The following is a 24,100-nucleotide window of genomic DNA, read 5'->3' on the forward strand; positions in this document are numbered from 1 at the left end:
ATGGTTTATTGTGGTTTCTCTCTTCCTGGAGAGATAATACCTGAGTGATAACATTTCTGACACAGAAGCTTAGAAACAGAAAGAATGACAACTGTGTGTTATCTTAAAAGAAGCAGGGGGACCATTATCCACAACCCAGGTCATTTCTGAGCCACAAGAAAGAGGAGGCCATTTCTCTCTTATGGTAATGACCTTGGGCAAGTGAGTTACCATTGCGCCTGTCACCTGTAAATTGAGGGTAGTAATAGGACTTCATGGAATAAGTGTATGAGTGCTTCAAACAGGGCTGAGGATAGAGGAAATACTGAGTCACTATGAGCTTGGGTCATCATCACCACCACCAAGACCACCACAGTCTTCAAGAAGCTGCCTGGATAACATAAGGAGCTACCCACCCCCAGCGCTTTGATGCACATACAAGGTACTGCCATCCTTATTCCAGAGTGTTTCTGTTTCCTCTGACTCATCCTGCAGGAGCAATAGGTCCACAAGACAAAACAAAGAAAGATGAAAGACAGGGCACAGGAGAAGATGAGAAAGACATTTTACAATAATAGAGAAACGGCACCTTATTTTGTTTTTTCACAGCCATGTTTTAAAAATGAAATTTGTAAGAACATTCTTTCCAATATGAGGCAGGGAGGGGGACCAGGAAAGTTGAAAAGCTGAAAAATCTCTCTAGAGAGAAGTCTTAAGAGTTGCCCAGTCCAGAGAGCAATCCTTCTGCATTTAACTGAAATCCTTCTCTGTCTCTTGAGTGTACTTTGTGTCCTCCTCCCCACTTATGTTCATACATGAGCATCCTCGTTAAACCCAGAAAGGAAGAAGAGGACTCTTCATCCAGGAAAACGTCTTTACAAATTCCTAGGGGCAGTGGGCAGAAAGCTGGCACCTGCGCCTACCTCTCTCTGGGGCTGGCCGGGCCCCTGGTCGGCAGTGCGGAGGTTCAGGACGTGCACCTCCTGGGGCAGCCCCCCCGTCCCCCTGCTGGCACACCCCGACAAGACCGTGAAGCTCTCCATCAAGGCCTGGACCGGATGGGAGGCGTTGACAGGCGACAGTTCACACTGGCCGCTGGGCTCTGGACCTGCAGAGGGAATCACAAACATGAACCCCTCAGAATCAGCAGTTAATTGTGCCATGATTAAATTAATTGTTCTGAATATACAAGCCACTGCCAACCCACCAGAGGTGCCTTTCCAGGTAAGTTGTTTCCAGAACTAAACGGCAAAAAAAGCTAGTCTATTCTTGTAAAATCCCAATCTCTTAAATTCCTTTCGGATGCTTTTGATGTGTATTTGATTAAATTCCCTTTCAGACACACAAGCCACGAATGTATTCCTCTGGATGGAGGAAACCTCCCATTTGACATCTGTGTTCAATTCTTCCTTCCCCTCTTAGAAGAAAACCAGAGATAAATAGAAAAAGTTGTGGAAAGCCCCAATGATATTATGCATAAATATTAGACACCTAAAATTGCACCCAAAAAGGTATAAGAGGCAGATTCTACCTTTTTAAGTGCTTCCCCTTCTTAGGGAAAGCAAAACAATCTTAAGAACATACAAAAGCAAGATGCAATGAGCAGAGGCAACTGAGGCCAGAGTTGTACAGCAAAGTTTGAGAGAGGTCAGAAAGATCCTCCCAAGAGAGGTAGGATATGAGCAGAGCCTCAGATAGAAAAAGTAGAACCCTGGGCATGCTTGGCTCCTGCTTCCTCATTCTCGCTTCCTCTAAGCAATCAGAACTTAAATCTGAAATCCATCCTTTCCTCCCCGTCTCTACTTCCTGCAGCCCTCACTGTCTCCGTCCCTAGACAACTGCAGATCTTCCTGAAAGGAGCCTCTGGTCTCAAGCTCTCCGAGCTGCCTTCCATACAGACATGGTTCACCTAACCCAGGGTGGTCCTCAACTGAATGGTTATTCCAGATGCAAAGACCTGCCCCGCCCAGCCCTGCAGTTATGTCCCGTCCCTTGAGAACTGCTGGTCTGTGCTCCTTCACCTGGCACACGAAGGCCTTTCTTGATCTAGCCCCTTCCTAGCTCTCCAGCCTAAGCCCTCCGCCTCCAGGAACCCCACGTGGCTTAAAGGTCTCGAAACATACCATGATGTTTCTCACTCTATGTCTTTATTCAAGCTTGTTTCCTTTTCCCAAATTCCTCGTCCGCTCTACCTCCACCCCCAAAACGAACATCCCAAACTAAGGAAGGTGCACTTCCTCTGTGCTCCCATAATTCCTCTGCCTGTCTCGGCTGTTTCATTTTCTACACTGTAACCACCAGTGTATACGTCCGTCTTTGCCAGTCCAGTGGGACCTCCCTGACAGCTGTGGGTTACTCTCTTTGTATCCTCAGCACCCATCACAGTGCCTCACATGTAGGAAATGCCCAAAAAATATTTATTAAATGAATCATTGAGCTTAAAGAAAAAACTGCCCCCTCTCTGATCAGTGATTAGGGCCCCATTCTGGGGACTTGGATTTGGCTGTAAGGAGCTAATACGGGAAACATTGCTACAGTGGTGTGACATACATTAGCTGAACTGATAGGGAAGGACATCCAGAAATAAAAAGGACTCAGCGATACTTAAACCTCACATACCTCTGTAAGCTTGGTGCTGTCCTCAATTAGCTGAGGAGACTGGGACTTGAACATACAGCATCCTAAACCCCGACCTTCCAAATGGAACCCGATAAAAGACCTGAATGCACCCCAAGTAGTTCTTCCTGACTTCTACATAATAAAAATACTCTCTGGGATTAGCCCCGGTCTAAAATGCAAACACAGTTCAAAGCAGACAATCCTGTATCCCCACTGCTGTGCTATACGCAGACACCCCACCTGGTGTGCAAGTCTATTTCAGAACTCATGGAAATTATCTAGGTTGATAACAGTTATCAACTGTTATCTGAAATGAAGTATGTACCTTCTCAAATAATCACTGCCACCCTCTGTATTGCTCTCCTGTGCCCAGCTGCTTTCTGCGAAACAGAGGTGGTGAAGGAAGATGTCACGGCAGCAAAGTCAGGAGGTACTGGACGCATGATTCCCTGAATTCCCCAAGCACGGCAAACAGTATGAGCAGGTGCCCCCACCCCTTCCTCCTGCCCTCACCAGTCACAGTGACATATTTCACAGCCCAGAGCTCCAGAAGAAGTCTCCTACTCCTAATCAACCCTGGCGACTTGCAGTAGCTATTGCTACCCACATTGGGAAACCCTTCTGAATTGGTTTCACAGTCTCCTGCCATGAATTTCCCATTATCACAAATTAAGCACAAATAAAAATACTTTTCAGTTCCATTTTTGTATGTATGTACAAAGCTCTGACTGGACTATAGTTCCACCTAAAACACATCTGCAAAAGGCTTGCAATCTGCTTGACTTGCCCTCCTCCTTACATACCACCATCACCCATTAGGGTCTTCCTTAAGTCACCACACTGCTCATCTCCACACTGGGTGAGAGGAAAACCCACTGGCAACAAACCAGAGGATAAGGTCTTACCCAAAGGGGGAGGGAATCAGAGAGGGGATGCCCCCAGCAGTGAAAATGGGCACTCTTCACCTTAAGAGTGTCTGTTCTCTGTCCTACCAGAGTCTAAGACAGGGCAGACCCCCACTTTATGGGCTGCAGCTCCAGCCATGTGTTATACAAGTCAGTCTAAGGTCAAAAAAAGAGAGAAAGCAATGTACAAGGCGCACTCTGATCAAGTGACAGAAGAGCTGCACTTTAAAGAGACCCACTGGGGTCAATGTTTAAATATGCTCAGTATAGAGTGTCCCTGACCATTAGACACACTAGAGTAGTGTTGGTTGTTGAGGTGCCTTGATGAATTTTTTGTCCTCCAAGTTTAAAAAAGAAAAAAGTTCGACATATTATTAATACATCCTGAAGCCAAAAAGACCCAGAAAGGAGGGAAGGAAGGAAGGAAGGAAGAGTGGGGGCGGGGGGGGGAGGGACAGAAGAAAGAAAGAAAGAAAGAAAGAAAGAAAGAGAGAGAGAAAGAAAGAAAGAAAGAAAGGAAGGAAGAAAGGAAGAAAGAAAATGGAAGGAAGGAAGGAAGGGAGGGAGGGGAAGGGAAGGAAAGGAAGGAAAGGAAAAGGAAAAAACCAGGAACTATCTACCCCATCCTCCAAGGGTATATAAGACATGGTGCCTTCAACAGTTCAACACACAATGTCAGTCTGGTCTAGTGAGTAAGTAAAGAAAGTAAGCAAGTAAGTAAGTAAATAAATAGCTACCATTAACTGCTCACTATAGGCTGGGCAGTGCTAGGTGCTATACATCCTTTCAATACCACCATAAGGCGTCGTATTATCCTCATTGTAAAGAACAGGAAAGTGAGTTCAATGAACTTAAGTAACCCTTCTAAGCTTGCCCCAGTCGCTCAAGGCCTCAGACTCAGACCTGCCTCCAGGGCTAGTATCTCTGTAAAGTGAAAGTTTTCATTAAAAAATGTTGGGCCCAGAACAAAATAATGCCATTTGCAGCAACATGGATGGACCTAGAGATTGTCATACTGAGTGAAGTAAGTCAGACAGAGAAAGACAAATATCATATATCACTTATATCACTTATATATGGAATCTAAAAAAAAAAAGGCACAAATGAACTTATTTACAAAACAGAAATAAAGCCATAGATGTAGAAAACAAAATTATGGTTACCAGAGGGGAAGGGGGGGATAAATTGGGAAATTGGGATTGACATATACACACCACTATATATAAAATAGATAACTAATAAGGACCTACTATAAAGCACAGAGAACTCTACTCAATATCCTGTAATGACTTATATGGGAAAAGAATCTAAAAAAGAGTGGATATATGTATATGTATATGAATAAACGATTCACTTTGCTGTACAGCAGAAACTAACACAACACTGTAAAGCAACTATACTTCAATAAAAAAAAAAAAATGTTAGGCCCAGATGGGCTCACTGGTGAATTCTACTGAACATTTCAGGAAGAAATTATACCAATTCTCTACAATCTCTTTCAGAAGATAACAGCGGAACAAATACTTCCTAACTCATTCTAACTCATTACCCTAATACCAGAGCTAGACATTGCCAGAAAACTACAGACCAATATCTCTTGTGAACATAGGTACAAAAATTCTCAACAAAATATTAGCAAATCGAATCCAACAATGTATACAAGGAATTATACACCACAGTCAAGTGGGGTTTATCCTAGGTATGCAACATTTGAAAATCAATTAATATAATCTATCTCGCTAACTGGCTAAAGAAAAAAAATCACATGATCATATCAATAGAAGCAGAAAAAGCGTTTTACAAAATCTAACAGTCATTCGTGATTAAAAAAACTCAGCAAATTAGAACCAGATGGGAACTTCTATTCTAAAGAACGTGTACAAAAAATCCCACAGCTAATGTTGTACTTAATGGTGAGAAACTAAAAGCCTTCTCACTAAGATCAAGATCACTAAGATCAACAAGACAAGGACATCCCCTCTCATAACTCCTTTTCAACATTGTACTGGAAGTTCTAGCTAATGCTTGCAGCTAGGTATGGCCATGTGACGAAATTCTGGCTAATAAGATGTAACCAGAGGTGATACATGCAATTTCTAAGAAGTTTCTTAAGAAAAGAAGGAGTTGTGCTCTTCTGCCCTTTCCTCCTTCTTGCTGGTTGGAATACAGATGTGATGAACAGAGCTAAAGCAGCCATTTTAGGCCATAAAATGGAAGCAACATGCTGAGTCAGACAAAGCAATAAGACAGAAGTTGCCTGGGTCATGATAAACATGGAGCTGTTGAATTAGCTCTGGACTGTTTTTTTGTTTTTCTTTTTCTTAATATGAAACACATGTAACTTTTCTCTTATTCAAGCCAATATTATTTTGAGTTTTCTGACACTTACAGCTTGACCTGCGTTAATTAATATACAGGTTTTATTTTACTTCAACCTTCTTCCCACCGGGACCTGCACATACAAGGTTTCTTTCAGCAACACTTTCCCTACCATTCCTATCCCTTTCCTCTGCCTTGGTGTGATGAACTCCTACTCAGATCTCTCAAGGAAGCTTCTCTTACCTCTTTTACAACATTAGATATACATTTTTCATACTCTCTATTTCTCTTCACTGCACTTCATGTGGTTATACTTATATAATTATTTGTGCAATTATTTGTTTAACGTCTGCATACACCCAAAGACTACAAATACCACAAAATAAAGGAACCCTATCATTCTGTTTTTTGCTGTATCCCTTAGCCCAGCATAATGTCTGGCACACAGTATGCACTCAAATATTAATGACGGAAGGGAGTAAGAGAGGAAAAGGGAAAGAACAATGAGGTGATCCATGTGCAAAGGATTTCATACCAATAGGAGACTCTATCTTAGAATTCTTCCTTCGACTCTTTACCTAGTAGCCAAAGCTTCGATCTTACGGTAAAGCGAAAAAAATCGATCCTGAGCTGAAGGAGGTGACGTTTTTGGTTGCTAAGGATCAAGTCTTCATCAGGGCTTCCCCACCCTCAAATGTCACAGAAGGCAGGAAATGCAAACCTGTTTTTGTCCTCTCATGCCAAACACGGTCTGGCAAGACCCTTCTCTCCAGGTGGCGTAACAATCCTCCCTCTCCCATAGCACAGCACACCCCCGGCCTCATCCTGCCACCCCCTGGGTCGGCCCCCAGGCCCTCCTGCCCCTCTCCTGCAGCCACGGCCTGCCACCAGAAACTGGTCTCCCATCCTTCCCCACCGGCCTCACGGTGGTGTCCACAGCGGGCTGCCCACACAATGCCAGCTCCAACTCCAGTTAGAAGAGCTTCCACCTGGGAAGAGTTGATCCCCTCCCCAGGCGCTACCACACAAGCCTGAAGTAGGCAGGTGGCCGTGATCCTCACACGACCACCACGGGGCCCAAGTACAGTACCTCACAGTCACAAAGGCTCAGAAATCAGGAAAACATGCTCCAAAACCCTATCTGACTCAAGTCCTCACTTTTGTGGTGACCTGTGAGCTCTGCTAGGCTCTCACTGACAGCCTCAGAGGGCTGGGAGTTTCTCTTGTGGCCACTGCTAGAAACCCAAAGCCCCTCCTCCCCTGAGCAATCTCTCCCCCACACTCCAGAGGCAAGTGAGCACATGCTCTGGTGATGACGCTGAGTGGCACAGCAAAAGCTACTTTACCACAGTAAGAATCAACAGGGCACAGATGACAGAGGAAAGAAATGCTGGCTGAGGGACTTCCCTGGTGGCGCAGTGGTTAAGAATCCGCCTGCCAATACATGGGACACGGGTGTGAGCCCTGGTCCGGGAAGATCCCACATGCCGCGGAGCAACTAAGCCCTTGTGTCACAATTACTGAGCCTGCGCTCTAGAGCCCGCGAGCCACAACTACTGAAGCCCGTGCGCCTAGAGCCCGTGCTCCGCAACAAGAGAAGCCACTGCAATGAGAAGCCCGCGCACCGCAACGAAGAGTAGCCCCCGCTCACTGCAACTAGAGAAAAGCCCACGTGCAGCAACGAAGACCCAACACAGCCAAAAAAAAGAAATGCTGGTTGAAAGCAACAATATTCATAAGCAACATTCCTGTTAACCTTGCACTGTACTTTATAATTAAAAAGCGTTTTACAGAAATTCTGTGAAGTGGGTAGAACGGATATTATTCCCACTATAAGTAAATTGCTGCAAGCCACAGAGCTGGGTGAATATTTCAGTAAAGTGCTTCCTGACAGTAACACACCCCCAGAGATGTTCCTCACTGTTGCCTCCCAATCTGGATATTTCTGTTTATTCCAGACATCCAGTACATGGCCTGTCCAGAATTCTTTGGGGGTAATTCCCAAAAGAATCCAACTTAAGTCAGACTCTGTTTTTCCTGCTCAGTACACCCTCCTTGGCCACTGGGACAGACACACAGCCCCTATTCATCTATAAGATGTTACTTTTATTGAGTAAAAACGTTTACTGCCCTGAAGGCAGCACAAATTCAAGTACACCCTGTGGTGAGAAACTCACCAGCTGGCCCTGACCAAGTGGCCTCCTTCACCAAGCAGAGCCCTCTGTTCAGCAGCTGGGCCACCTGGAGGAACTCTGAAGCATATGGTGGGACCCCTGTGATAAGCGAGGGCTTAATTCTTCATGAAAACAGTTATCGTGCACCTTCTCTGAGCCACATGCTGTGTACGTATTGTTTCTAATCCTCATAACACCGCTGTAAAGATTGTGCTAAAACTCCCACTTTACAGTGGTGGAAACTGGGCCTCAGAGAGGTTAAGCAACTTACCAAAGGTCACATACCATCAGTAAGTGGCAGGGTGGGATTCGAATCTGGGGTCTCTCAGACTCCAGATCCAAGTTCTTCCCATGACAAGGCACTGCCTGCTTCTGCCCTGCATTCTCCAGTCCTTCACCTCAGGACTTGATGAACAGGCCAATGCCTTAGCCAAACACAGACATTAATTCATGTCTAATAAAATAAAATATAATAAAATAAACTGCTTGGTTCACGCTTGCAACCTTTTGGTTGACTTAAAAGACTTCATAAATTTAATGAGAAAGCACAAGCTCATTTCTCATTTTACCAACTGTCTTCCTCTTTCTCACTAATGCTTGCTTATCTGCACACATGGGAAATGTTCCTAAGGTCTGGCTATAACATGAATGTCTAACTTCCCAATTCCACTTAAAGAAAAAAATGTAAACGGACTCACCCTTTCATTATATCCTTTAGCTGCAACATAGCATTCCAGTCTCAGTTACAGAACCCCACATCCCCACTGGCTGCAGGCCAGCCCTCAGACTTGACAAAATGCAGACAAAGCATTTGGGAACAGATGCATTTGCTGCACACACATTAAATTTAATCTGTCCCCAAAGAAATTAATATCACACCTCATGCAACACAAAGAAAAATATTGGGGGTTGGGGAGGGGGAGAGTTATTGTTTAGGGGAAGGTATAGTAAGTAATTTTCACATTTAATAAATGGGATTCGTAAGCATTCTAAACACCAATGCATACCAAGTTGACACAAACATCTGGTACCTATTCCACATAATTTCCAGCACACTGATTCCCCGTATCACCCAGAGTACTAATGAGGAGCGTGTGTTCAGCTGTAATAAAAGTGGTAAAGATGCAGAGGGAATCAAGGGGTAACATTATAGTCTGGGACCAAGACACTTCAGTGGGGAGATTTTATTCCAACAACACCATTGGCTAATAAGGGTTTCTGTTATTGTCCCACAGGGACTTCCGCAATGCTGTCAGCTGCGAAGAGGGACAAACTCCCACAGACTGTGGGACTGGCACCGCAGGACCTACTCTGCCCCTGAGCTGAAAATCCCTTCTACCTCCATAGGATGCAAGAATCTGTAAGAAAGGACACCCAGGGTGATTTCTCGGCCAACAGCACAGCCTGGCTCTAACTGAGCTTTATGAGAGGGAACCTGACAAGCATCAGGATATGATGCAAAAACAAAGGTCCAGGAAAAAGCACCTGGAAGGCCCCAAGCTCACGCAGTGTACACAACATATGTTCGTGTTTATACCATCTTACATTACAACTCACTGGAGCTACAGCTCCTTGGGGATGGAGCTGTGGAATGCACCACCATTAAAATCCAAAGGGGGGCCTTCTACCACAGCTCCCACCTGGGTTTTTCAACAATAAAACCTGGCTTACGGCTGAAGCTTATCCTTGATAGGAAAAAGATAGGCAGAAGAGCGTGTAACATTCTAAAACCTGTACTGTGGATTTCTCAGGAAAAAACAGCCAGATTTTTTTTTTTAAACAGAACAATTCCTTAAGCATATCTTATCGTAGTTTCATTCATTCTCCAAGTGAATATCTAAATCCAAACCTTTCTCTTGACAAACCAACCCTCTTCCAAGAAGTCAACCGCCAACTTCTTGGGCCAAAAGCCATTGCATAGCTGCATATTGTTGTGTTGAAATCATGGTGCAACCATGTTGAAGAACTTCCTGTGTTCAAGTTGTGTCTTTAAATGTTCAAAGGGAAACAGTGGGCAGAGCTTCTTTAAGAATCTAAATTCTCCAAGTGTTGGGAAGTGCCAAGCTATAAAGGACACTCTACTCTTCCATCTAAGCAAGATACCACTATACAACGGAGAAGTATCAGAGGAGATTTACCCAACTCTGTGAGGATGTGGAGTTGTTTTGTTTCATATTTTTTTATAACCTGAAGAGAAAAGGTAGCAGAAGGAACACGTCCCAGAAGTCACCACTGGGCATTGCAAGAGAAGAGTCCTTGCATTAGAGACATAGTGGTACAGGAGGAGCACTGGACCAGGAGATCCAAGAACTGCATTCTAAATCCAGGTCTGCCAACTATTAGGTGTTTGACCTTGTCTTTAAGATTCCCATAATCTCTCTTTCTCTTACTTTATGACAGGCTCGACTCATAGATCAAATGAAACCCTATACATGCAAATACTTTACAAATTTCACTTACTATTAGAGACATAAAGCCCCCTGGGGGGGGAGAAATAAATAAATGAAAATATTTCCTCCAATTGAAAAAATGTTTTCTTTATGAGCTTTTAGAATGATTAATAAAATATCTAAGATAAGATGTTTTCATACTACTCCCTAGCCATTACTCCCCAGAAATTAGAGGATTGCCCTGGGGAGGATTAAAATAAAACTATGTTCAGTATTAGGGTAAAAATTCCTATTCTCTGAGCACAATCTGGAAGTACAGCTCCCAAAGGTGAGAACAGGCCATGTTTCTGCCTCCAGGGAATTCCCACAATCCAGAAAGACAGTAATCTGGCACCATCGTGGCCAACTTTCTCATCATTTACTTTCCATCGATAAGATGGTGCGCTCGTTCCTGTTTTTTGGACAAGTCTAAAGGAAGCTGGGAATGAAGGGAAAACCGGCTACAGAATTCATTTATGAGGAGATTAGAATTTATGGAATGTTATTGCCTAAATGGTTCAGCACAGGGACCAAGAACAAATCTGAAGATCTGGAGGATGGAAGAAAAGGAAATCTGTTTTCTCCTACTGTGTTTTTGAGATACACAAAATAGGGTTTTTTTTTAAGAATACTTCTTTATTAAAAGGAAAATAATTGATCTGGAGTCAAAATATTAAATTCAGTTTAGGTACGTAACCAATAAAAATTATAATTTAATTCCTACTAATGCAACATTTTATGGTAAAGTGAAACTTGCAGGGCTGGAAAGCCACTCCTCATTAACCCTGAGGGATAATGTCACCAAATTTGTTTGTCTCTCAGACCTCAACTTGTACTTAAGATAGTCGCTAAACTAATTTTCTTTCCTTTTCTTTTCTTTTTTCTCTTTTACCTCTAGTAAACTGGTGTCTGATGAGAAAGAAAAAAATGGGAGAAAACAGAGGTAAGGACATGCACAGAAACACAGAGGTATAACACGCTGCAACAAGCATTCTCGGGGACTGGTGAGCCCTCGGTTAGGGCTGGGGTGCAGGGTCTGGGTAAGTGGCAAGACAAGAAGCTGTAAGTGGGGGAATGGTCAGAAAGGACGGAAGGGGGAAACCACAACTGTTCGGGAGTTGAATCAAAGGCTGTAACCACTGGTCCTGATTATAAATAGGAGGCAAGAGATTAAAAAAGGAAAATCTACCAACTTTTGGTTTGGCCATGCAAAATATTACTAATTACAGCCATATGTACAAACTGGGCCATGAACTAAACTACATTTACTTTAAGGATTTTATATATAGTCAGGGCACTCAACAATTGGTTGTTAAAGGAATGCAGGAATGCTTAACAGGAATGCCAAATCACCAAGCATCAGTGATACGTCAAATCCAATTACAATACGAAACCATAGTCCTTCCTCAAGCAAGCTAGCTCGCTGCTCAGGTGCTTCTGTTAAGAAAGAAACAGCTGATAGTTTGTAGAGAAATCTATGAAGAACTAATGTGCTCTTGCTCCTTTCACAGTGAAGCTAAAAGGCTCAGGAGTATTGATGGAGCTGAAATTTCCAAGGTTCACAGTAGTTATGGGCCAATCAAACACCACCATTGATAGGACTTCTCAGTGTAGACCGAGGGACAACAGACCTTCGAAAGACAGAAGGATTGTGCCCAGCTAACCAGCCCTGGCCCAGAACCACATTTTCATACCTGATTAAATTTAGCGACTCCATAAGCCTGTCATACCTATTACACTTTTCCTTTATACCCAGTATCAGCTTTTAGTTATAAACCTATTGTTTCATTTATTCTGGCATGTGTTTGTGTGTCTTCTACTTAGCTGGAAACCCCATGAAGGCAGGGACCATGTTCCTTTTGCTAACTCTCTATACACCCAGGTGCTTGGCATGGTGCTTGGCATAAGGCAGGTGTTCACAAAGACTTGTTGAGTAATGAATTCTTCAATCAAACAAACAAAACCTGTTCTTAGGATTAACTCATTTCTATTATCATATAACTATAATTATTATTACCATCTCTCCAACTATGGAATATGTTCTGAAAAAAATACTTCTTAACCTATCTCAACCTCCTTTTGCATTAGGAAGCATAGAATATTAGAGTTTAAAGGAACTTTGGTACCATGTAGTTCGATGCCCTCACTGTCACCCTGAGAGTTTGAGGCCTCTATAAAATCTTTGGTAAAAAGACCTTTGCTTCCAACTCCTCCTAATTTTTAGGTAAGTTCTGCCCTGGCTTCTGGTCCCAGAGATGCAAAATTAATGTACCAAGACAGGTCTGACCAGAGTCCCCAGTTTTAATGGGCTCTATTCCTAGAAAATTACTGATCCAACCAAAATATCATGCTATATATTCCTTTATTATTTATATACTCAACTACTTCTAGAAAGGAAATTGAGGGGCTGGTAATAAAAAATTAAAAAAAGAAAAAAAAAAAAACAGGCCCAGAAAACTTCAGCTGCCAATCAATTAAAAAGTGGATATGAAAAAAACCAAAACAAAACAAAACCTTATTGAAGAACTTAGGAAACAACTTCATTTGAGCACCAGACCTAGCTCTGAGTTTCCTAGCAGTCGAGGTAGAAAAGAAAATGTGATGTTTCCAAGATCTCATAAAAAAGAAACAAATCAGTTCTTTTGATAAGAAAATATTCTTCCTAAGTCTGAATTTAAGAGGCCTATTATAAAGCAAGGGTCAGTGATTTCAAGAGTTATTTTACAAAAAGCATAGGTGCATAACTTTTCTTATACAGCCTCATTAAAAATAGAGGAAATACACTCTATAGTGAATTTCATTCAGGGATCTAGGCAATTATATCTAACATGCACAAAAACTCCTTTCTACAACTGGAAGATTTTTATTTTATTTTTTTTACTTTTAAACCAATAATTTACATTACTGTAGGTACGAAGGCAAAAAAACAAAGTGGCATTGGTTTGCTAAAGGTATTTAGGGAAATCTGTGATCTCAATTTTTTAAAACATGCCATGCAATAAATCAAAAGTTTTGGATATTCCTGGGTCAATAAGCAACTTCTGAAAGGATAAAATCTAAACAGAGCTATCAGTTTAACAAAAGGCTAAAAGAGAGGGGTTTGATTCAATCACACTGCATTTAACCTAAAGATAAATATAAAATAAATTAATGTACTCTTGTTTAATAAACTCTCCCCCCAAATTTTAAAACTGGGATAAATGAGATACCTGTTCAGAAAGATATCTACTGAGCATGCTCATGATAAAACTCCACACACAATAAAGTACTGTAAAACACACAGCTGTATCTGACAAAGCAACCTTTCAAAACAGATGTGTCATATGATGTTTCAAAGCTCAACTTTTTTTTTTTAGTTTGTCACATTCAATCAAAGCAATTTTTGTTTTCCTGAAATCTGTGTGTTATTTTGGGGAAAACTTTTCTTCGGTGTTTTTCCACTCTGGATCAACTAGCTCCTTTCTTTTCCTCTCAAGTGAACCTTCGGAGACCACTCTGCCAGAAGGAATTCACCTTTTCTCATGTGGAGACAAGTTCTAATACTTTCAAATGGTCAGTTTGAAAATAAAATCCTTTGCATGCCAGTTCCTAAAACAAAAAAGGGCTTTGTTCCAAGATCTGCACAGAAAAATATACCAAAACTACACTAATCCATTATTTACAGTAATAATTAATTCCTTCTCTCAGTATTTTATATCATTCTCCCTCCCTTCTTCCCACCTACTGCAACTGGCCCAAAAAACCACCTCACTGCCACACAATCAATGCCTCATTAATTAGCACTGACTAGCAATGAGATAGCCCACATAAGCAAATCTTCCAAACAACTAAGGCTTCACTCCTTTTCAAGAAGGTGACTTCTGTCATTTCTAAGGTAAGTCTACCTAAAACATACTACATACATAATTACTTCATGGTCATCTTATATATTTTGAGCATCCTAAATATCACTTATTAATTCTTTTTTTTTTTTTTTTGAGGACATAGGGTCATCATTATGAATACTAATTGCAGTTTATTAAACTTGGTGTGGTATTTTAGTTTTTATCTCTACATCAAATGGTCCCATATTTCTCTGTTTTATAGTTCTGCTTATACTTTCTATACTTCTGTTTTTCTCAACTCTGGCTGCAAGCCTGTGTCTCTGCCTCAAGCCCATGACATGCTATATTTTATACTCAATTGTAAGTCAGCAAGCTCTGGATAAGGGCCACCCCCCCTCCAGAGTAACTTATATGGGCTTTTGACAGCTATCTTCCTTGTAACTCACCAAACATTTTGGCTTCCTTCATGTGCTCCAGATACACAAACCTGGTGTAGAACTGACCACGTATAATAATGTGAATGACAATATTAGCAACAATATTAGAGACACTGTCCACACTAATCTAATTTGAATGGCAAGCATCAAAGAAAGCGAAGCTTACACACTAAGGGTGAACTGTTGGGAATTTAGTTCACACAACCACTGTGCTAAAAGCCCTATTCTCCTAGTGCTCTAGGGCTTCAAGCACTTTTGAAATTTTATCTTTTCAAGAAGAGGCGAAAGCAAATATATGATTAGGTCTCGTGTATATATGCAAAAGTTCTCATGATATCTCCTCCTCTTTTTAGTTTTCAGGATGAAGAGATATTTAACCTGCACATCCCCAATTAATTACAATTTTAGCATCATTTTCACATTCGCCATTCTCAATGGAACGTGTAACTACCATTCCTTCCGTCTTCACTCTCCTCTCAATGCTAGCAGACACCGTTAGGGTGATCAGACACTCCCACCAGTGGTCCCTATTCCCAGTCAGTACAAATGATCCACGGTATAAATACAGCGCAGGGCAGGCTATGTGCTGGACAGTGCCATTTCACAAAGAAAACACACAACAAAGCCACTCAAAAAGCCCCTGTACAGGACAGTGATACCATCCTGTGGCTTTCTAAAATCAAGTCATGACATGACTCTTCCCTGCCTTCTCATGTTAGTTTGAGTTACGGATCAGAATGAACTCCTCACAAACCATGATTATGTATGGCAAGGCATATAATGAGGACTACTGCAGTTTCAGACTCAGGGAGGCTCACTTTTTTAAGCTTTTTCCTGAAATGAAACAGAGTTTCTTTGCTCCCAGAGATAACTCATAATTTATCCTCAATTTCAACCTTTTTTACTGTGAAAAGTATAGGAAGTTGCAGGGAAACAATGAATGGAAGTGGCCTTTTTATCAAACAAGAACAGGAAACTTTCAGTAGTTTATGGTAAAACCACATATTTGAGCCAAAGAGAAAAATTAAACTAAGCTCTTTTAGCATAACTTTTCATCCTCTCCCATCCAAAACATGTAAGAACATGCAAAATTGATACCCATGACACAAATCTCGACACCAAGCAAAAATTAACATTTACAGACTTCAAAAACATATTTCCCCCAAATTACTTAATGAGCCTCTTCAAACAGGCCTACACCTACTTCTTCTATTATTGGATGGCCAAAATGAGTCATAGTAAAACTCTGGAATATTAAAGACAATAAGTGAGGAAATTCCAGAAAATATAAAAACTATTTCAGGGAGCCAAAACAGAACTATATTTATTTTTCTATCCTAATGCATAGAAATGAATAAACCAGCAAATAAAACAGGCACTCACAAAAGTAAACATATATCTGGCTGCAGTTCTATAACATAATGTCTTCCAAATTTACTCCCTCCTCCATACTAGAGAAATGATTTCCTTAAACAAAAGTAACCCCCAGCACCACCCCACAAACTCTAAAAACCTCTGATGTACTGTGGCAAATTTTAAAACAGGTGTTTTTTTTTCTTTTTAATTTTTTCAAATTGAAGTATAGTTAGTTGATTTACAATGTTGTGTTAGTTTCAGGTGTATAATAGCAAAGTGATTCAGTTATATGTATATTCATTCATCTTTTTCAGATTCTTTTCCCCTTATAGGTTATTACAAAATATTGAGGCTAGTTCCCTGTGCTATACAGTAGGTCCTTGTTGGTTATCTATTTTATACATAGTAGTGTGTATATTGTTACTCCCAAACTCCTAAAAACAGGTATTTTTAAAGACAATTTTTTTTAAGCAGATATTCATTTTTAATTAATTATTTATTTATTTATTTTTGGCTGTGTTGGGTCTTCGTTTCTGTGCGAGGGCTTTCTCCAGTTGCGGTGAGCGGGGGCCACTCTTCATCGCGGTGCGCGGGCCTCTCACTATCGCGGCCTCTCTTGTTGCGGAGCACAGGCTCCAGACGCGCAGGCTCAGTAGTTGTGGCTCACAGGCCCAGTTGCTCCGTGGCATGTGGGACCCTCCCAGACCAGGGCTGGAACCCGTGTCCCCTGCATCGGCAGGCAGACTCTCAACCACTGCGCCACCAGGGAAGCCCAAAACAGGTATTTTTAAATCCACGACATCTAACATGGCAACTGACACACTATAGAGGCTCCATGTATGTTACAGAAAGGAAAGGCTCACATTTAATTCTAACTCACTTTAGTCTTAGTCCAACCTGGTCTGGGCTATGGCTCCAATTCAACTAATAACATTTCACTTCACTGAGCCTCAGTGTTCTCATCTTTAAAATAAGGATGGGGGACTTCTCTGGCGGTCCAGTGGTTAAGACTTCGCCTTCCAACGCAGGGGTTGTGGGTTCGATCCCTGGTCAGGGAGCTAAGATCCCACATGCCTCGTGGCCAAAAGACCAAAACATTTAAAAAAAAAAAAAAAAAGCAATATTGTAACAAATTCAATAAAGATTTTAAAAATGGTTCACATTAAACAAAAAAAAAAAACCTTAAAAAAAAATAAGACAAAATAAGGAAAATACTTGTCCTAGTTAATCCCCAGGGTTGTTAGGAAAACAATGAAAGGGTTTTGGGGTTTTTTTTAAATTAAATCAGGAAACGCTATACAAATATAAAGAAATTACTAATAAACATAAGAAAAATCAATAGGAATGAACCAGTTTTTTCCCTACCATCCTACCTTCTCCCATCAAAAAAGAAGCTCATAACATACCATATGGACCATAGAAACACAGAAGAAAGAAGGTTGAACTTGGATTTAGAAGACTTGGGTTCTACTCTAAGCTCTACCACTAATGAGTTTCTTGACCTGGGCCACCTCACTTAGTTTCCTCCCCGTAAACTGGGGCTAATACTACCTGTCTTGCCAAAATGAACTAACATAATGGGTAGCAAAGAATTCTATAAGCTTATAATTCTTTAAGAATTCTATAATTCTTATAAAGTGAGATATCTATATAATAGATTAATGAACTGGATTTGCTTAACAAAGAGTTTGGACTTAATAGCTTTGTTATAAAATCCATTGACAAGCAAAGAAGCTGGCTGTGATAAGACCCTTCCTCAACACCTGAAGACAGAAGGCTAAGCAAAGACAGAGGAGTAGAGAAGCCTAAACAGCAGTAACTCATGTACTTATTACATAAAGAAATGGGGGCTTTAGAAATCGGAGCTTAGACCAAAGAACTGGATTAGGACCCCGTTGAGTCCATTTCAACTTGTGAATTAAAATATTGGGTCAGATTTTCTCCATTCCTGGTTAAGACAGAGGCGGGCAAACCCTAATTCTACATATGGATGCCCAGCATTCCAGAATAAACAGCAGCGCCTGCAGAAAGCAATAGAAAGAGAGTAAGAGGAGAAAATAGATCAACAAACTACAAAAGATTGGTTGCTTGCTAATTAAAAAGAAAAAAGAAAAGAAAAGAATGTATCTCAAAGTCCAACACAAGGCTGAATTCCTATCAAAAAACTACTGGAGGAACTTCCCTGGTGGTGCAGTGGTTAAGAATCCGCCTGCCAATGCAGGGGACACAGGTTCGAGCCTTGGTCCGGGAAGATCCCACATGTTGCGGAGCAACTAAGCCCGTGTGCCACAACTACTGAGCCTGCTGAGCCTGCGCTCTAGAGCCCGCAAGCCACAACTACTGAGCCCGCGTGCCTAGAGCCCGTGCTCCGCAGCAAGAGAAGCCACCATGATGAGAAGACGGTGCACTGCAATGAAGAGTAGCCCCGGGCTTCCCTGGTGGCGCAGTGGTTGAGAATCTGCCTGCTAATGCAGGGGACACGGGTTCGAGCCCTGGTCTGGGAGGATCCCACATGCCACGGAGCAGCTGGGCCCGTGAGCCACAATTGCTGAGCCTGCGCGTCTGGAGCCTGTGCCCCGCAACGGGAGGGGCCGCGATAGAGAAAGGCCCGCGCACCGCGATGAAGAGCGGTCCCCGCACCGCGATGAAGAGTGGCCCCCGCTTGCCGCAACTGGAGAAAGCCCTCGCACGAACCGAAGACCCAACACAGCCAAAAATAAATAAATAAATAAATAAATAAATAAATAAGAAAATCCTTTAAAAAAAAAAAAAAAAAAAAAAAAAAAAAAGCAGTAATAACACTTAAAAAAAAAAAAAAAAAAAAGAGTAGCCCCCACTCGCCATAACTAGAGAAAGCCTGTGCGCTGCAAGGAAGACCCAACGCAGCCAAAAATAAAATAAATAAATAAATGCATTTATTTAAACAAACAAAAAAAAACTACTGGAGGCCAAAATCTACCTGTACATAATACTTTAAATCTGAGGCTGGTCTTTGAGAACATATTTAACAAAGATTATCAAAACATCAATTTTTCTTTCTTTCTACTCATTTTTCTCAATTACTTTTCATACCTAACCCTTGAGCTTCACTTACCAATCTTGCTTTCTCAACTACAAAAAGAAAATACATATATATGTGAACTTAACAGTGTATAACATATTTTTTTATATCCTTTTTTTTGGGGGGGGCTATTTTGCTTTTGTCATTGAGTGAACAGCAAACATCCATACAAGTAACAGCCAACAACATGGGCTGGTGCACAGTGGTGATGTTGGAATCACTTCTGACAGTGATGAGACAGTGTCGGATTCTTTCTGGACTCCCAAATGTTCACTTAAACTGAGCACACCACCTGTTTCAGTTGTGGGGTCTCTTCATCTTTATGGGATTGTATTTTGAAAATCACTAGAAACCGTGGTTCCCATCTATTGGCTGCAACTGAAACTTTAGACTCACGCTATGAGTGTTAACATTCAAGTATAACTTCACCTGGTGCGAGCACATCAAAAGCAAAATGAAGCATTAAGACATTTAATTACATGCATTCTTTTATATCCCTTTATATGAACAGAAAAAAAAGTAATTATTTTACTTTTTTCCCCTAAATTTATACAGGATTTCAACTAAATTATGATCATTTTCAATTATGCCCATATAATGGATATTCTTATTAAAGACAATATCTTCATGTTGCCACATATGAATCCATCTAATCCCTGATTACCTTATCATTTATCATCTTTGCAACAACACATCTGACAGAATCAAACTGGCCCTAAGTAGTGGGAATTACTGACCTAAGTACTCAAAAACCCAGTATACAACAATAACTCTAGTTATGTATTTGCTTTAAAATAAGAATAATAAGAGGGGTGGGAGGAGGGGAAATTGGATGAAGACAAAAGGTACAAACTTTCAGTTATAAGATAAATAAGAACTAGGATGTAATGTATAACGATTAATATATTCGGTTGGCCAAAAAGTTCATTTGGTTTTAAGTAAAAATAAAAGACATATTTTTCATTTTCACCAAGAACTTTATTGAACATATTCCTTAACTGAATGAACTTTTTGACCAACCCAATAATTAACACTGTTGTATGTTATATGTTAAAGTTGTTAAGACGGTATATCCTAAGAGTTCTCAACACAAGGAGAAAAATTCTTTTTCTTTTTCTTTTATTTTGTATCTTAGATGATGGATGCTCACTAAACTTATTGTGGTAATCATTTCATGATATATGTAAGTCAAGTTATTATGCTGTACACCTTAAACTTACACAGTGCCGTATGTCAATTATATCTCAATAAAATTGGAAGGGAAGAAAAAGTGCCATCTATTAAAGTGAAAAAATAAACAGAACAATAACTTTTAATTCTTAGGCTTTGGACTCTGCCTCTGGCCTAAGCAAAAAAAGCTACCATGAGGCCTAATTCCAGTTAATATTAGTATGCTAAGGCAAATCCTAACCATCTGACAATATTTTTACAAACAAAGCATCACGAAGAACATATTGTTCAAAAGGCATGGAAATTGTGCTCTTTCTATGGTCCATATTTGACAGTCAGAAGAGGATTGCAGATATTAGCACAGTGTAATAAATGAGATGCAATCCCCTCTTCATGACAAGGTCATTTGCAAAAGAACACTCTGACCTTGAGAGAGTTCTCAGAGGTTTAGACAAATAGGAACTGCAAGAAGTTTTTTTGTTTGTTTGTTTTCAAATACTGCCTGTTTTAAATCACCCCCTTGATTTTTTAGTCGGAAAGGATGCAAATGTCTGAGTTACTATCCTCCGTCACCTTCCTCCCACTGCTTTTAATGGCCTATAAAGCAATCCCTGAAGACCAAACTTAAACTGCCCTGGCCTTGCCAGGACAAATGTTGGCCCATATATTCCAGCAAGGCCATGAGTATTCTGAAGGTCAAACAAAATATGGATTATTTCCAACCATAAAGGAAGTCTGTGCTTTCTGGAAGGTGGCCCCCAGCTTAGCCTTGACTTAGTGTGATATGAGGCAAGTAAACCAAGAACTGGAAACGGCCTTCACTTTTAATCAGTACTTTCTGAAGGATGCTACTGATAATAGGGAAAAAATGTGAATGTACTTGATGTTCACATCTTCCTCTGTCTTGGCTTTTCTCCTTTTATAGATGCATATACAGATGTTTGAAATAATACTTCACTAACAAATCTTTCAACTTAAACTACAGTATGTAAATTTGGATTTCTGCACCATTCATGAAAAAGGCTTGACACATCACTTAGGTTTTTTCCCCTTTTTACCAAATAAGTTTCCACAAGCCCATCCTATAGTAAATAGTATCCTAGTGATAACGATGCTAAAATAAGAAAATAATAAAAAGGGGGTGAAAATAATTTTTAAAAAAAGAAAGAGGGCTTCCCTGGTGGCGCAGTGGTTGAGAATCTGCCTGCCAATGCAGGGGACACGGGTTCGAGCCCTGGTCTGGGAAGATCCCACATGCCGCAGAGCGACTAGGCCCATGAGCCACAATTACTGAGCCTGCGCATCTGGAGCCTGTGCTCCGCAACGGGAGAGGCCGCGATGGTGGGAGGCCCGCGCACCGCGATGAGGAGTGGCCCCCGCTTGCCACAACTAGGGAAAGCCCTCGCACAGAGGCGAAGACCCAACACAGCCAAAAATAAATAAATTAATCAATTAATTTAAAAAAAATGGTCCACATCAAAAAAAATCTTAAAAAGAAATAAAATAAAGGGACAGCAACCATATTACAATATATAAGTGTATCAAAGTAGCATGATTATACCTTAAAAAAAAAAAAAAGAAAGAAAGAAGTGGTGGGAGAGAAAGCCTTTTGATGTCTACTTTTTATAAAGGGTTAAAATCCTATTTGTTTTCAAGCACTAAGGCCTAAGACCAGTGGCAGTTGGCATGCCTGGCCACAAACATAATCCTCTCTTTCTTTCTTTGGCACACTGAAACAAAAAGAAATTTCAACCGTCTTTTTTGCAGAGGAGGAAACTGAGGACTAGAGAAATTAAGACACAGTTTAACTTGATGGTCAGCACATACCAAAACAGAGCCCCACTTTCTTCTGTGGCCTGGTCATCCAAAAGGCCTCATGCTTCCCCAGCTCTGGCAATTAATCTTCACTCTCCATCTCTAAAAGCCCACCCGGCCTTTAAAGCCCACCTCAATGGTATTCACTGCCTCTAAGAAGCCTCTTTCAGCTAGACACAACCATGCCCTTTCCTCTGAATTCCTGCAGCAGGCTGGTTCTTCCCTCATGGGCATGGACCATAGCAGCAAGCTGCAACGCTGAGCGTTTCTTCATGATTCCCCCAGCATCTAAGCATATTAAAGTCACACAACATGTTTTCTGATTGATCTAACCCTCCACAGCACCTAGATAGGGCCTTGAACATAATCAGCATTCAATAAATATTTGTTAATTGGAATTATTTGGGGCTTCCCTGGTGGCACAGTGGTTGAGAATCCGCCTGCCAATGCAGGGGACACGGGTTCGAGCCCTGGTCTGGGAAGATCCTACGTGCTGCGGAGCAACTAAGCCCATGCGCCACAACTACTGAGCCTGCGCTCTAGAGCCTGTGAGCCACAACTACTGAGCCCGCATGCCGTAACTACTGAAGCTCATGCGCCTAGAGCCTGTGCTCCACAACAAGAGAAGCCACCACAATGAGAAGCCCGCACACCACAACAAAGAGTAGCCCCGCTCGCTGCAACTAGAGAAAGCCCGTGTGCAGCAACAAAGACTGAACACAGCCAAAAATAAAATTAATAAATAAAATTTTTTTAATGGAATTATTTGATTAATGAATAAAAGTGACATTTCCAAGATTCCACAGCAAGCGGTCAGCAGAAATAAAACTAGTACTTCATGATAACCAAATACAGCTTGTACCACACCACCATGAAAATCCATGACTGCGTGTGTACTTACGTGTGCAGTGAGGTGTTTACTATGTTGTGTGAGCACATACGTGAGTCTTCACAACCAAGCAAAGAACAGTGAGATTTTTCACCATTGGTTCAGTTTTGATTTTTTTTATAAGTGTCCCCACAGTCCTGGCTGCTATCTGATATTTTCACTCTTCACTATTAGGATTTTTAAAACCGGATCATTTCCTCTTTTTCCTTGGTTTTTTCTTTTTTTTTAAAGGAAAGTTTAGGACAGCGGGGAAACTGCTGAGCTGAGACACAAAGTAAAGCTGACTCTGCACATGCCTCATTGTTTTCTATTTTCATTCCAGCACAGTTGTGGCTGGAAACCAGCGTTCAGGATTCCCAGTGGACCCACGTCCCTGGTGTTTCAAAACATTACACTTTATACACTACTTAGAGAGGTGTTTCCTCATATATATCATGTCTCTTTAGGGAAGTAACCAAAATATGTGTTTGAGGAAAGGAGGGGGAGAAGTGGACCAGGGAGTATTCAGAGATGTAATTCCACATACACAAGTGGGAGCTTTTGTGAGTGTGTTTTGGAGGTGGGAGGCTGAATGTAAACACTGACTACATTTGTGCTTTTGACTTGTATACACATACTGCATCACCACATGCTTGAGTACACTTCTGTTAAAAATGCTGACACATTCATTATAAGAATGTTATTTACTCTGTTATGGGTTTGTGTTCTGTTGTGTTATGTTTTGTTTTCAGATTTTCTAAGCTTTCTTCCTCAAACACATTTGATGACTTATTCTCAAATTTTTTTTTACCGCCAACAGGATCAATGGATGCAAATCATTTTGCCAGAGAGCAGAACTGATTCCCCTTACCCAAACTGCTCAAATTCTGCCTCTAGGAGAAAAGGCTGCTCACATGTACTTCAGGGGACTTACAGCGTCCAGGAAGAGCTTGAAACAACCCTTAAATCCTGACCAGCACCCCACTCCACGGCGCCTGTAAAAGGGGCCACTTCTCAAAGGGCCAAGCCATCCCACGGGTTGAAAATAACCCTTTGATCTATATAGAAATTAAAACTCAAAGGAAGCTGAGACAATTCATCCACTGAGGGCCATTCTCCTGTTGGGAGAGGGCCTCCAGGAGCC

The 24,100-nt window shown here is 41.2% G+C and overlaps 1 protein-coding gene across 9 annotated transcripts in view; it reads right to left on the minus strand.

Annotated features, from left to right (window-relative positions):
• TGFBR3 (transforming growth factor beta receptor 3) overlaps nucleotides 1-24,100 on the minus strand; it is a 201,444-nt gene that overhangs the window by 114,401 nt on the left and 62,943 nt on the right. For 8 of the 9 annotated variants that reach the window (XM_007176334.2, XM_028164997.2, XM_007176331.2 and 5 more), the window contains exon 3: nucleotides 903-1,087. In XM_007176334.2, coding sequence (XP_007176396.2) covers nucleotides 903-1,087 — 185 coding nt within the window. Of the gene's footprint in view, nucleotides 1-902; nucleotides 1,088-6,912; nucleotides 7,006-24,100 lie in introns of those variants that run through there. The other variant, XM_007176335.2, reaches the window with a different exon arrangement.

This window comes from Balaenoptera acutorostrata, chromosome 1, assembly GCF_949987535.1.
Source record: "Balaenoptera acutorostrata chromosome 1, mBalAcu1.1, whole genome shotgun sequence".
NCBI lineage: Eukaryota > Metazoa > Chordata > Mammalia > Artiodactyla > Balaenopteridae > Balaenoptera > Balaenoptera acutorostrata.